At 37.8% G+C, this 15,258-nt stretch overlaps 2 protein-coding genes across 4 annotated transcripts; one reads left to right on the top strand and one right to left on the bottom strand.

The window, feature by feature from the left end:
* Positions 1-926: 926 nt before the first annotated feature.
* On the top strand, positions 927-12,651 carry LOC129293879 (uncharacterized). 3 transcript variants are annotated; one of them, XM_054932002.1, is made up of 10 exons: positions 927-1,094; positions 1,901-2,123; positions 2,218-2,685; positions 2,798-3,161; positions 3,873-3,940; positions 4,041-4,102; positions 11,516-11,619; positions 11,971-12,043; positions 12,154-12,334; positions 12,443-12,651. In XM_054932002.1, the coding sequence occupies exons 2-10, from the start codon at positions 1,925-1,927 to the stop codon at positions 12,526-12,528; spliced, it is 1,605 nt and encodes a 534-aa protein (XP_054787977.1). In that variant the 5' UTR covers positions 927-1,094; positions 1,901-1,924; the 3' UTR covers positions 12,529-12,651. The 3 variants fall into 3 exon arrangements, with proteins under 3 accessions (XP_054787977.1, XP_054787975.1, XP_054787976.1); XM_054932000.1 differs by having other exon boundaries at positions 957-1,107; XM_054932001.1 differs by having other exon boundaries at positions 986-1,131.
* Positions 12,652-14,772: 2,121 nt separating this feature from the next.
* LOC129292486 (S-protein homolog 5-like) lies at positions 14,773-15,234 on the bottom strand. Its single transcript, XM_054930035.1, has one exon. The coding sequence runs from the start codon at positions 15,232-15,234 to the stop codon at positions 14,773-14,775; it is 462 nt and encodes a 153-aa protein (XP_054786010.1).
* Between the last annotated feature and the right edge of the window lie 24 nt (positions 15,235-15,258).

Here is a 15,258-nt window from a genome sequence, read left to right as displayed (position 1 = left end):
TCTCTGTATTTTCTTATGATAATTTTATCCCAAAACTCGAGAAAAAAAGTCGACCAAAGCAACAAAAATAACGAAGATAACAGGGACATACAATAATATCAAAATCTCAATATTAGGGAAGGTAAATAATAATGATTAACCGGAGATTTCAGTAGCAACGAGAAGTGTTAATCTCTGCTAGCTGAATATTGAAGTATCGGGCCAGTCTCTGTTCGCTTTTTATGTGAGCTCGTTCCAGTTTTCATCCGGAGCTATGTTTATCAGGCCTTGTAATGCGTCATTAGGTTTAGGTTTATCTATTATTTATGTTCCTCTTTGCCTTTGATCTTCAGTAATTAGACCTGCAGCGGATGTAAGGGCACTGAACATCACCAAGTTTTGCTAAAGGAGAATGGAATTTTGAAATTTTTGAAATAAAAAAAAAAAGATCATAGCTCTTAACTATATTTTAAAATTTTTGTGAAGTTAGTTTTTTTTTTTAATTTTTACATTTTGTTTGAGTTTTATTATAAGTCATTGTACTTTTTTTTATTGTTTTAGATTTCTACATAATATTTACATAAGAATTTAGAATGTTAAAAGAAATTATAATAACCCATAACAAGTATAAAATCTAAGATCATATTTTTTATTTTTTATTCATGATTTACATTTTTAATATTTAATTTTAGCATTTTCAGTATTCTTGTTTTTCATATTTATCTTATATGTTTTTTAATATATATCTTTCATGTTTTTACTGCCAAAAAATACTTATATTTTTGTCATAAAAAAGATATTTATATTTAATTCTTTTTAATATTAAAATGATGGAAGATGTGCGTCAAAAACCTACAAGCTAACAATTACTTTCATTTTTTTCTCCCAATTTTCTTAGTTGTGTAACTTCCTTCCAACCGATTGCATCAAGGCAGCAATAATTAATTTTCGTTGTTTATCAAAATCATATTTCGTATGTGAATTATAACCCCGATAAAACCCATTCTCGCGAGTGGCGGATTCACTTCGTCGACGAACCAGCATTCCATACTTCGGCGGACGCCGCCCACCGTTGTCAGCCTTGCGTGGTTGTTCTCGGGCAAGCAGTGAAGAAGGTTCGAACCCCAGGTCTTTTTCTACTCCCAAAGCCTGGTGAGATTGAGTTGTTCAATCTGGCTTTGAATCTAGATTTTACTTTGTTCCCTGCGTGGCTGTTCTTGCTTTGTTTTAAATTTTTCATTTTAATTTGGCTTTGAATCTGGTCGTGTAACCGTTGAATATTGGACGCTTTTGAATTTGGGAATATTTACATATTGAGTTTAATTTTGTTTTTTTTTTTTGGGTACTCGTTTTCGCTTGAGTGGTGTGTAATTGACTATTGTACTTCTTCCCTCTTCATTTTGATTACTAGCGACTTGTATGATTTGGATTGTGTATTTTTGCAATGTTGGATTTGTTTTGTATTGGCATTCCCGTCTAATCTTTTTAGATTATAATCAATTTTGGAGAATTCTCAAGGTATTTGTGATGAATGATCTTGTAAATGACTTGGCTCGAGTTGTGTCAAAAGTATCTCGAGCAAGACTCTTAAAAGGGTATTATATCAACTATGCATGTTTCAAAGTTTTCAGTGGGGGCATCATAGGTCCGCCTATGGTTGTTGGTTTAGACTTACATAGCGTTCATCTTATTTTGAAGATTGAACTATGAAGTATTGAGGGTCATATGTTGTTGGAAGCTCTTGGCTTAAATTTGAGCTTTATGATCTTTAACAGATTTACAGTCTGCATTTGTAGGCTTTACAATAATTTAGTTGCCTTTAATTTTGTCTAAATTTGTGATATTTTATGCTATTGAGAATATTTTCTTTTTAAGCATGGAATGTCTAATAGAACTTAACAACCTGGATGTTAATTTCAAGGCGATACGAGAGACAACCTTAATAATGGGGTCCAGTTCCCTGAAAGAATATCTAAAAAGGTATGAAAGTAACCCAGAAGAAGGAACGACAAACAATAAGAAGAAAAAGAAGCAAAAGAAGAAGAAGCCCCAGACACAAGCAACTGGATTAGTTGTGGTGGATGAAGATCCCATATGGCAGAGACCAGTAGATATTGGAGAAGAAAATAGTGGCAACTCATCAGGTAAATGACAAATGTTAATATCTATTCATATAAGACAATTAATTATGGTTTTTGTAATATTTACAAAATAACTCTGTTCTATTGGTTTGTGTAGATGAGGAGAAGCCAGTGGTAGATGAAGACATTGAAGTTAAGCGTATGAGGAGGCTTGAACAACTGAGAGCCAGGCGTCCTTATCATGCTATATCTGAGGATGGCAGTGGTTGGGTTTCACTTTCTCCTAAGCACGTCATTTCTAATAACATCAATAATGACATGTCTCCACCCCGTAAAGGGAAGATTCGGAATGACACTCCTTCACCAGAACCTGAATTGAATCCATGGACTTCTAATGTAGAAGATACTGATTTATCACCTCCTCGCCAGCATTCAATACGCTATGACACTCCATCACCTGAACATGCCCCACAACGTGTACATTCAAGGGACAAGGATTCTGATTTATCTCTCCCTCGAAAACAGAGTGCTCAGAGTGTTACACTTTCACCAGCTCGTAAGTTTAAGCCATTAGATTCTAGAATTGAAGATACTGATTTATCACCTCCTCGGCAACGACATAAAGGTAAACTGTACGCCATCCCTTGAATGCTCAAACCTAATATTATCTGGAGCATGCTCACATTTGAATGCTGACCTTTTCCTTTCTTGATGTCCTCATTTTCAAACATGAGAAGATTGTGGAAAAAGGGAGATGGAGACTGCTGAATTGCATGACATCTCTCCACCTCAACAAGGTCATCATGATTCTCACTATCAAGAATGCTTACATAAATCATTGGAGTTGGACCTTTCACCCCCAAGGAAAAGAAGGAATGATATGGGTGGACAGGGTTTAGCTGATCCTTCTCCCAGTCATTCTCATAGCCCTTCTGCAAGAGTTGTTTCACATCCATCCTTGTCTCCTGATCTTTCTCCCCCAAGAAAAAAAAAAAAGGAAGTAGATGTTCCAACTTCTGTGAAGAATCCGAAAACAGGCTTAATTTCTGGTCGGGATATTAGGGAAGAAATTAACAAAAAGAAGAAAGATGATTGGTTGAGGTAATTGTTATTGGCATAATTTTTCTGTGCATTTTTTATCATATATATTGTATGAAATAATGTAAAATATGGAGCGTTATCCATACCTCTTGTGTTAAAACTTGTGCCTATAATTTAATGCAATGCGAGTTTTTAATTTGGTTATGGTAGTATGGGTGTTGGAAATAATTCTTTTAGGTTTTGATGTAAAGAGTGTTGCAGCGTCAGCAACAATGTCTGTTTATTGTCCAGTGTTTTTTTATATGCCGTATTGAGTGCATGTGATAACTTGTTCAATGCTGCTTTGAGAACATGCATGTTTTCTTTCCATTTTAATGTTTGCCTGCTTTCCAATTATTTTATTAGATTATGATTCCAAACTTGTCCATCTATATTGTTGTCATGAAGCAACCTGCCAAAAGTATAATAAAGTATTGCTCCTCTTTCCTTATCTTATTGGCTGTTTCGTACTTAATTCTCTGCAGCATCGGGTGTTCCCGTACTTATATGCCTTACAGCCTTAATTGAATTACTAATCTATGTTGTTTGTTTAAAGGATTGTCAGGGTCTTTACCCTTTGGCCCTGTTTACTATGATATATAATAAAATATATACAAAAGAATATGGAGTTTATGAGAAGTTGAATTTACCATTAACTCTTTCCAATTGGTAATCATCTCAAGAAGAATATCTTGTATTACCCTAGAAATTGAGATTAATTATTTTCTACAGATTTAAACAGATGGATCCAAACATCAGTGGGCGTGGTGCTGAACCTGTGTATCGTGATAAAATAAAAGGTATGAAGAGTCAATCTTCATTTGGTGCTCTTTTGTTCAGATTATCTAATATGCCTTTGTGCTAAATATGCTTATATGTAAATTATGCTCAAATCTGCAGGAGAACGCATTTCAAAGGAGGAATACTTGAAGTCAAAACAAAAAATTGAAGAAAAGCCCAAGGTATTTTGTTGCACCACAATTGCTTGCAGCAGAAGTGTGTCTTTTCTGGTTGTAACCTTTTTATGCATGCACCGCATACTTAGGTTGTCTTCTCTTGGTTGTCTGTTGTGAATTATAATGGGAACTACACCCAAATATTATCAAGTAACAGGGATAGCAAAAGGATTGCTACCACATTCAGGACCCATTGGTTGGGGGAGGGTGAGGAAACCCCTTTTCCTCACGCAAAAATAGAGATATGTAATATCAAATATGTGCCTGTTATCATTATTCAACAGTATGAAGCACCAATACTTCAAAAAAGTAAACATACCATATTTGATATGTATCTAATATGATACATGTATTATATTTAATATGTATCATATATTCCAATGTTTGTATTACAATTTTTTTTTCCCAACAAAATGTTTCTCTGTCACTTAAAAACTTAAGAAAAAAACTTAATATTTTGGTGATTGTTACAAATATTCTTATATTACTTTAGAAATATAAGTTTAAAGCTCAAGATACTTATACCTATATCTTACAATGTTGAAATATATATTATACATATTCCTGTACCCTATCTAAATTTTGAAAATTGCCATATCAGATTGATATCGTATTCAATACATGTACCCATATTGATGCTTCTTAATCACTTGTATCTAGTACTTTTTTTCTTCAAGGACAAGAAGGACATTTCTCATCTACAAAGCAGAAAACCAAGAACTTAGAATTTCAGAAATTATGCTTTGCTTATTTATACCCTCTGGAATGTGAAAACCATATATTCTAATTTCATAATTGATATCATTACTATATTGAAAACCATATGATTTGGCTTTCAGTTTGCATTAGTGGTTCTGCCAATACTGGAATTTTATTCCCCTAAATTTCTTTGCTAGATATAGCTGAACCCTCCATGAACATCTTGTTTCTGGCATACTGATTATGTCTTTGAGATGAACAGGTTAGTGTGTCTTGGAACACATGCCAATTAGTTTATAATTTAGAAAAGCATATGTCTAACCACTCAGAGATATTTCTGTCTGAATGCAATCAGTATAAATAGAAAGATCAGATCCAAACCATATTGCCCTTGTAAACCCAATAATGTAAACGCTGATGATCCATAGACTCATTACAAGTCTCAGAAAGCTGATAGTTCAGTGGAATTTGGAGATTATGCTGATTAAGAACTCGAGTAGACTTACGCTGTTCCAAATGAACAGAATGAGGCAGAATTTTCGTTTTCCACATGCATTTCAAAGGAAAGAACCCTTATTTATATGGTGCAGTTGCCGAGCTGTGCTTTTTGTGAATTTATAATTATAATTAGAAGACCAAAACTATTAGAGTCGAATAACAACCCTTGGCAATAGCTTCGTATCAATTTATGTTCTATCCTTATTTTGAGCCATGATGGAGCCTAAATTTTTTAGCAGTTTGCTCTGTACAGTCCTACTTAACTACTACTAAAAGAGTTGTTTATCAAATCACTCATGATCAAAATTCATCAATTTCTGAATTATTCCTATGCCATTGACACATGCTACCAAAATTAATAATTTGATCAGTACTCTCCTGCTGCCATAAATTATCAACGGTTAATTTGCTATTAGTTTAAATGCTCTTTGTTAGAGCTCTGCTCTAAAATAACTAATAGAACCAAGCTTTTAATGCAAAGAGAAATAAATGAGGGAAATTTTGAGGTTTTGATATTAATGCATATGAACTGAATCAGTGTTACAAAGAGAAACTCATTGATTCTAGCCAAAACCCTATTCCCTATAACTGAAATTACAAACCAAATGAAAGAACACAGCAACAAGAAAAGGTCTCTCACTGGTGTTTGAGAGACCAGCACTCTCCTCACTTCTGTCTAACTTCTCTAAAACATCCTTGAGTGCCAAACAAAAATAATACAGCCAAATAAAGCAAGCAAAAAGGTGACTTCAATATTGAGACTAAATCTAAGCCACCCTACCAAAACATCATGGCATAATCCTTCTTTTTTGGACCCCCAAGATATTAATCCTGACCCAATGGGTATTTCCTTTCTACACCCAACTGCCCCCTTGATCTCCTCTTATAAGTCTGACCATATCTCACGGTCACATCATTTCCCGCCTCTAAGAGTCTCACCTTGTCCTCAAGGGGAAAATCTGGAAATTGGAGAGAAATGGTGTCAACTGTCTCCCATGAATTCTCAAACTCGGGTAAATCTCTCCATTTCACTAAAACCTCCAGCTGGCCTGTCATAAGTTTCTGAACCTTGCATATGTCTTGAGGCTGTACCTGTAACTCCAATTCTGCAGAAAGTGCTGGTGGTATAGTAGGAGTGACAATAGCTGAACAAACTGATTTTTTGAGTTGAGAAATGTGAAAGACTGGGTGAATGCGAGCTGTGGAAGGAAATTCCAGCTTGTATGCGACCTTTCCAATCTGCTCTATGATCTTGAAGGGTCCATAGAAACGAGGGCTGAGTTTCTCATTAAGTCTTTTAGCTAAATATTTTAGCTTGTAGGGTCTGATTTTGACATAAACTAAATCTCCAATGTCCAACTGTGCCTCTCGCCTATGTTTGTCAGCTTGCTTCTTCATTCTTTCTTGCGCCACAGTGAGGTTTTCCCTTAAAATGGCAATAATGGAATTCCGGGACTGAATCTGTTCATTGACAGCTTCAATGCCTGATGGTTCCCCATTCAGCTTAAAAAAAGTAGGAGGGTCCCGTCCGTACACCGCCTTAAAGGGTGTCATTCCAGCAGCCCCATGATGAGATGTGTTGTACCAATACTCAGCTCAAGGTAACCATTGCGCCCCTTGGGTTGGTTTCTCACTGGTGAAACAACGCAGATAAGTTTCTAAGCTCCTGTTCAAGACTTCGGTTTGGCCATCAGATTCCGGGTGGTAAGCAGAGCTAAGACAAAGTTGAGTGCCTGCTTGCTTAAATAATTCCTTCCAAAACTGACTTACAAACACCCTATCCCTATTTGACACAATTGTTTTTGGAAACCCATGCAATTTAACAATGTCATTAACGAATCTTTCAGCAACTTCTTTTGCTGTAAATAGGTGGGTCAAAGCCAAGAAGTGGGCATATTTTGTCAACCTATCAACAACAACAAGTATGACGTCATGTCTTTTGGATTTTGGAAGTCCTGTAATGAAATCCATGCTAATATCTTCCCAAATTTGTTGAGGAATCGGCAAGGGTTGTAACAGCTCAGCTGGAGTTAATGCTTGATATTTGTTCTTTTGGCACATGTCGCACTGTGACACATATTGTTGGATATCTTTTTTCATGCCTTCCCAATATACAACAGTAGAGAGCCTCTTGTAAGTGCGCAAATAACCCGAATGGCCTCCGGTTGGTGAATCATGAAATTCCTTCATGAGCAATTGAATCCTCGTAGACTTCTTTGGTAGCACCAATCGTCCTTTATAGTGTAGACAACCCTTCACAAGGCTGTATCCCTCCAAATTTCCTTGCTTGGTAATGACTTTTTGCAGTATATCATTTAACTTGGGGTCAGCATGTACTTCTTTCTCCCATTCTTCAAGGTCACCTTGCTGCCACAAAGACATACCATGGATCTCCAGATTTTCTTCTTTCCTTGAAAGTGCATCCGTTGCACGATTTTCCTTGCCTGGCTTGTAAGCTATTTCAAACTTGAACCCCATTAATTTAGTGATCCAGTGCTGTTGACTTTCTTCTACAATTCTTTGTTCCAGCAGAAACTTCAAAGCTTTCTGATCTGTCCGGATGACAAATTTCTCCCCCCATAAGTAGTGTCGCCATTTCTTGACCGCCATAACAATTGCCATAAGTTTCCTCTCATAAATGGAACATTGTTGAGCGCAGTTACAGAGCTTTTGGCTGAAATATGCCACTGGACGGCCATTCTGCATCAGCACCGCTTCTATTCCAGACCTGGAAGCATCTGTTTCCAACTCAAATGGGATGGAAAAATCAGGCATAGCCAGTACTGGAAGAGAAGTCATGGCTGTCTTGAGATTTTGGAAGGCTTCTTCAGCTTTTGGGGTCCATTTAAAGGCATCTTTCTTAAGTAAACCAATGAGAGGACTAGCGATTTTTCCATAATTCTTGACAAATCTTCTATAATACCCTGTCAACTCTAGGAACCCTCTTAAGGATTTCACATTCTTGGGTTTAGGCCACTGCACCATACTCTCAATTTTGCTAGGATTTGCTTGCACTCCCTTCTTGGAAATGATATGCCCAAGATATTCAATTTTTGGCTGGGCAAAAGTGCACTTCTTAAGGTTGATCACTAGCTGGTTCTCTTTTAGGATAGACAAAACAGCTTTCAAATGTTTCAAGTGAGATGTTAAATCATGGCTATAAATAAGTAAGTCATCAAAAAATACAAGTACAAATTTTCGAAGATGCTCTCGGAATATCTCATTCATTAAAGATTGGAATGTGGAAGGAGCATTGGTTAAACCAAAGGGCATTACCTTGAATTCATAATGTCCCTCGTGCGTTCTAAATGCTGTTTTATGTTCATCTCCAGCCATGATTCTGATCTGATGGTATCCGGACTTCAAATCCAGCTTGGTGAAGATGGCGGCTCCTTTTAACTCATCCAACAACTCATGTATAGCCGATATGGGAAACTTGTCAGGCACCATGATTTTGTTCAAGGCTCTATAGTCCACATAGAATCTCCAGCTTCCATCTTTTTTCTTGACCAACAAAACTGGACTTGAATAAGGACTTTGACTGGACTGGATGATACCTGCTCTCAACATACCTTTCACCATCTTATCAATTTCTTTTTTTTGAACATGAAGGTACCGATGCGGCCGTATGTTAGGAGGTTGTTCTCCTGGTTTGGTTGCTATTGCATGATCATGAGAACGAGTTGGTGGTAAACCTTCAGAAGGTCGACAAACTATAGAGAATTGGTCCAGGAGGTTTTGAATTTCAGGTGCCAATTGTGTAGTTTCAGCTGTTGTTTCTTCAATATTCATCCCATTATATTCGATCATGTACCCCTCCCCTCTCTTCTGGACGGATCGAATAAATGACTTAAGGGAAACCAAGGCCTTAGTTAGAGCAGGATCACCTTGTAAACACACCTTGTTTCCTTTCTTACCAATCTTTATGGTCAGTTGCCCCCAGTTAACCTTCACTTCTCCTAAAGATTTTAACCATTCAACTCCTAGTACAGCATCTACGCCACTGAGTGGAAAGGGGTAGAAAGTTTGAATAATGTCCAGGCCTTGTACCTGTAAATTGAGGTCATTACAGTGTTGCTTCCCTTTAATACTAAACCCATCCCCAACAGTGATAGAGTAGACGGCAATGTCCTCCACTGGAATTTTTATTTTGGTGACTAATTCCTTAGCTATGAAGTTGTGGGTAGCCCCACTATCAATCAAAATCACAATCTCGGCTTCCTTTAGTCTCTCACGTACCTTCATAGTGTGATTTCCTCCAAACCCAACTATGGAGTTTAGTGATAACTCCATTGGAGTTTCATCTTCTTTGGCCTCTTCACTATCTTCAATGCACATTGGTTCATAGCCTTCGGTTCCCTTCTCGGACTCTAGCTCCAGCAACATCACTTGCAGATTTTTATTTTTGCAAATGTGATTAGGTCCGAATTTATCTTCACATTTGAAACACAAACCGAGCTCTCACCGACGAGTTAATTCAGCATCTGAAAGTCGCTAGGTTCGTCCCCCTGGACGCGACGACGCTGTTCCTATCGTGTTCCTCACCACTTTTGAGTCTGCCACTTTTGTCTCAGCCCGTTTTTGGAGTCTTGAGTGTATTGAAGAGGTGTGCATGCTTTTACTGGGCTCGGCCACATGAGTGATCCGTGTGAAAGGAGTTTGGGCTGACTCATTTTTAAGCCCACTTTGAAAACACTGGCCTCACAAAAACCGTGAGTCTTTGGCCTTCTCTATTATTTAATTCCTCTCATCCGCCCTAATAGACATCTCCATAATTTTTCTAAGGGTACTAGCGGCCGTGACTTTTAATTCAGCCCTTATCTCTAGTTTTAGTCCTACACGAATTGCCCCAACCACACACGATTCTGATGCGTCTCCCACCCTAGCTGATACGCGTTCGAACTCCTCCACATACTCGCGCACAGAACGCTCCTGTTTGACTGCAAACATCATCTCATACTGATCCCCAGGCTGTGAGGGATGGAATCGACGCAGAAGTTCTTGCTTGAACTCTGACCATTCTCGGATAGGTGCTCGAGTTTCCACCCATTGATACCAGTTAAGAGCCTTACCTTCGAGGCACACGATGGTTGCTTCCAGTCTCTCCATTTCAGCCACAGCATTGATTCGAAAATACCTTTCCACTTTGAAAAGCCACCCGATAGGGTCTCCTCTATCAAATATTGGCTCCAGCTTCTTGTACTTCCCTACTTCTTTTTCATGATCTTCGGTGCTTCATGTAGTCTCTTCATGGCTGGGTTGATCTTGTTCAGAAGGTTGGTCTGCACTTTTCTGTTTCTCTGCTATTTGCTCTAATTTGTCTTGTATCGTCTACATCATCTCCTTCATCATGGTCATTTCTTTCGATAGTCCTCCAACAGATTCTTTCAACTCTTGGACCTCGGGGTTAGAGTACTGCACTCTTTCGGCCATCTCTCTTGCACTTATTAGAGGGTCCGAGGATTGCACGGCTTTGATACCAAATGTTAGAGCTCTGCTCTAAAATAACTAATAGAACCAAGCTTTTAATGCAAAGAGAAATAAATGAGGGAAATTCTGAGGTTTTGATATTAATGCATATGAACCGAATCAGTGTTACAAAGAGAAACTCATTGATTCTAGCCAAAACCTTATTCCCTATAACTGAAATTACAAACCAAATGAAAGAACACAGCAATAAGAAAAGGTCTCTCATTGGTGTTCGAGAGTCCAGCACTCTCCTCACTTCTATCTAACTTCTCTAAAACATCCTTGAGTGCCAACCAAAAATAATACAGCCAAATAAAGCAAGCAAAAAGGTGACTTCAATATCGAGACTAAATCTAAGCCACCCTACCAAAACATCATGGCATAATCCTTCTTTTTTGGACCCCCAGGATATTAATCCTGACCCAATGGGTATTTCCTTTCTACGCCCAACTGCCCCCTTGATCTCCTCTTATAAGTCTGACCATATCTCACGGTCACATCACTCTTCTACACCCATGATGGCTGAGGGGTATTTTTGAAGCCATTTTCAAGTGGGCGTTATTTGTCCCATGTAAGCATACAATGCAACATTACAATGCCACAGAATGTTGCGCTGACAACAAGCTGTTTACTTTTCCCTGCTTAATGCTATAGGTCAAGTTTGAATACTGCTTCAATGGATCATTGATCTTATTTATCTCTTTCCTAGAAAAAATTGCCCAGTTTAATTCTTTGCTGCCTTGTGATTTTCAGGAGAAGGAAATAGAATGGGGTAAGGGCTTGGCTCAAAAACGGGAAGCTGAGGCTAAACTAAAGGAACTAGAACTTGAGAAGGACAGGCCATTTGCACGTACGAGGTAATGCAAGAAATGTCTGAAGGACAGTGTTTCCTGCGAAACAGTGGTTCTTCTTGTGAGAAGGGTTGTAGAAAGAGAAACCCATCATGATGCCCGCAATTGTTTTTAACTTGCTAAGGATAGTTTAACTTGGTGGGAATATTGCTACTTTTTAGCAACTTAAATTTGTTGCATTGTCGCTCACCACTCACCAGCATTTTTTTTTTTTAAATGGAAAGATTGGCATCTTGCTAAGGCGGCCTTTATGAACAAGCAATGCGTGTTGTTGTTGTTTGGGCTTAATATCTTTGAGAGAATAAATTTCCTTGCCTCTTTTTCTCTGTAAGAATGTAAAGCCGTGTTTTCTGCCAGAGATGACCCGGAGCTTGACATAATGCTGAAGGAGAGAGTAAGATGGGGAGATCCTATGGCACATTTGGTGAAGGTAATGTAAAAAAATCTGTGGCTGACCTATGTATATTTATTTATGACGCTATGATGGTGGAATTCATACCAGTTTTGACATGTTTCTCTTGTGGAAATTGTCGTTCTTAGAAAAAATATCCGGCGCCTGTTATTCCGAACTTGGGGGACGGAGATAAAATGCAGGAATCAGGTTTTATTGTTCCTCAGGACATTCCAGATCACAGCTGGTTGAAAAGAGGTTTGGATGCTGCACCTAATCGCTATGGGATCAGGCCAGGACGACACTGGGATGGTGTTGATCGTAGTAATGGTAGGTTCACACTCGTGCCGTTCTAACGTCTTATATTTCTCGCGGAACTAATTTTCGAATTCTTTTTTTTTTTTTTGGGTATTAATCTTAAAATGATGTTGGTGGCAGGATTTGAGAAGGAGCTGTTCAAGAGAATGAATGAGAAGCGATCCAGAGACAAGGAAGCTTACCTTTGGTCTGTGTCTGATATGTGATATGTGACTTTTTGTGCATAGAAGAAAATTCCGTACTTATCTTCATTAAAAAAAAAAAAGGTTGTAGTCTCCCATATGAAATGGAGTAAATGACGGATTTTTTTTTTTGAATTATTTTTTTTAGATTCACGCGCCCTTCATCGATATTTTTAAAATATTTTTTTAAAATAAAGAATATATTACACATGTTTTTCCGTTCAAATCACAATTTCTTTTCTTTTTTTTAACTTTTGTTTAAAAGAGAGGCAAACATTTCTTATGTTTTAAATATATGCAAACCTCTGTTGACCACCGAAAGAAAGAACCAAAGTAAAAAGTAAGATTTATTTAGGTTATTCAATTCCGGCCAAAATAAATTGAGTTTACTCAATTATTTTTTACGAAGTCTTTGTGATGAATTTTTAGTGTTTTTTTTTTCTTTAACAATTTAAAATGATTTGCATGAATAAAATTTATTTGAACGATTTAACTTGTACAAAAACTTCAAAAAATTCCAATGCGAACGGAGACGTGAAAGTTTAATAATACAGTTGCACCAAAAAACAATCAAAATAGTTTTAAGGTTAAATAGTAGTTTAGACATCAAACTATAAATTTAGGAGTAATTTAAATCTTAAATTTATATTTAATATATTTTGAAATCTGAATAATTAAATTTAGGCAATTTCTCACCTACTGTTACGTCCGCTGCTTTAGAAAGAGAGAGAGAGACCAATCGTCCAATTTACACCGGCGTCAAATTCTCTCTCTCTCTGGGCCCCCCCCCCCCCCCAAACAGCGTCTCTCCTCCACAACAATGGCAGTGTAGAAACTCTAACCGCAGCCATTTTTTCCCATGGCTTCACTTGTTTATTTCCAATTCACTTTTGCTGCTACCACTCGTATCTTGCTCGCCGGCAGGTTCGATTCCTGGCCTCATGAACATTAAGGCCTGGATGGCTTCCGTCCCTCTCCAGCTCATTTTCTCATACACCTTGGAGGCATTCAGCTTATGGAACGGCGGCTAAGTCATCCACCTCTCCTCCAGAATCGCTGGCTTCACCCCCGCATACCGGGTAAACAAAATTCCAATTCCTCGCCGGGGAATCACGATTGCGATGTGAATGAACAAACTTCAGGTGGGACCAGGGCTGAAGAGCGACAGATGGAGGTTTCCACTGAACAATGTGCTACTGATGCTTGCAGGAGCAGGGTTTCTATGGATGGGGCGTCGTACGCGGCGAGCGTTGACTAGTCGATCGCAGTGCTGAACAGTAACATATGCGCAGCGACGAGCCTTCTGGTATGGACGACACTGGACGTCGTCGAGCCTTTGGTGATCAGAGCTTGAAAAGATGAGTTGACGACGCTTCGGTTGTGCTTGTGGACTAGGCTCAGAGCCGGAGAAGAGACGCTGAGGGAGTCGTTGGCTAGTAGATGAAGATAGAGAGATTGAGACACGAAGTGGCAAAAACGCAAAGAGATAGAACCCTATGATAAGTAGATAACGGACCTTTGTTTCTATTTTATGTTGGAGTGAAATTGTTCTGGATTTATAATTCAGTCATTTATTCCGAGTTTTTTAAAATAAAATAATAAAATCAATTACAATCAACGATAAACTCGATAACATCATCCCCCCCCCCCCCGGCGCTACATTTGGCGAGTGATAACTGATAAAGAACCGTATTAATGAAATTAAGGGAACTAATTAATTTTCTTAAATATATTGCCAGGATTCGGCCAAAAATCGATTGTTGAGCCAAAATAATTGATTTTTATAAAATTTATTCAAACAGCCACCAAAATTAATAATTGACTATTAAGTTAGAATTATGTTTTGAAATAAGATTAAAGATTACTTATAGATTCAATTCTACGGTTAAATAATCTATTTTATTATTTAAATAAAGTTTAACCTATTTAATAATATCAAATATAACTTTATCAATAATTTAATTTTAAAAAATAATGTCTTTTTTTTTTATAATTTACAAAATTAAATTTAATTTCATTGTTCAAAAATTATGTTAAAAAATAATCAATTATAATTAAAATTAATCATATTAATTAATTATAATCAATTGAAATTTAAACAGGCCTATAATTTAGGGTTATTGTAACATTAAAAATAAAACGTGAGAAATCCAATAAGCAAACCAAGAAGAAAAGGCATTCAAAGGCTGGCCAGAGCGAAGAAGTGGAGCAAGAAGATAGACAATGCCTATTAAACTATTATCATGGTCCGACGCGGTGCATGGAAATCTAGGTTTTAGGCCATCGATACAAGAGATTCCAGTGGCCATTTTGAGGATCGAACCAGTAAGCACCGTCAGTTCTGATGCTCCACTTGCAGTCCTCGCACTTCTTATCGTCTCTCGCTGCTTCGTACACATTAAAACTTCCCTCCACTTTCCCCCACCACATGTAGCAATAAAACAACGTCACCCTCAGAAATATGTTGCTCCTGAACTTCCATTGATATGTGCTTTGAAACGAGAGGTTGTGCACTCCCAGATCATCGTTCTTGGATTTGCAGTGAATCTTCAAAACGCGACCCTTCCCCAGGTCGTTCGTGATTCTCACGTGCCTCGTTGGCCATAAAGGGAACTTTATTCCACCTTCAGATGACGCTGTTGCTGCCTCTCTTGTGTCTTCCGTTAATGATACCGCCAAGAGCAGTGACGCCATGAGAAGAAAAAGAGATGCTGAATATTGCCTCCTCATTGCGTCCTGAATTCATGGCATAAG

The sequence above is a fragment of the Prosopis cineraria genome, unplaced genomic scaffold, assembly GCF_029017545.1.
Source record: "Prosopis cineraria cultivar Desert tree isolate PC_DT_omini unplaced genomic scaffold, ASM2901754v1 PC14, whole genome shotgun sequence".
In the NCBI taxonomy this organism is placed as follows: domain Eukaryota; kingdom Viridiplantae; phylum Streptophyta; class Magnoliopsida; order Fabales; family Fabaceae; genus Prosopis; species Prosopis cineraria.
Note: the sequence above shows the minus strand (reverse complement) of the source record. Positions and strands in the feature narration are given on the sequence as shown.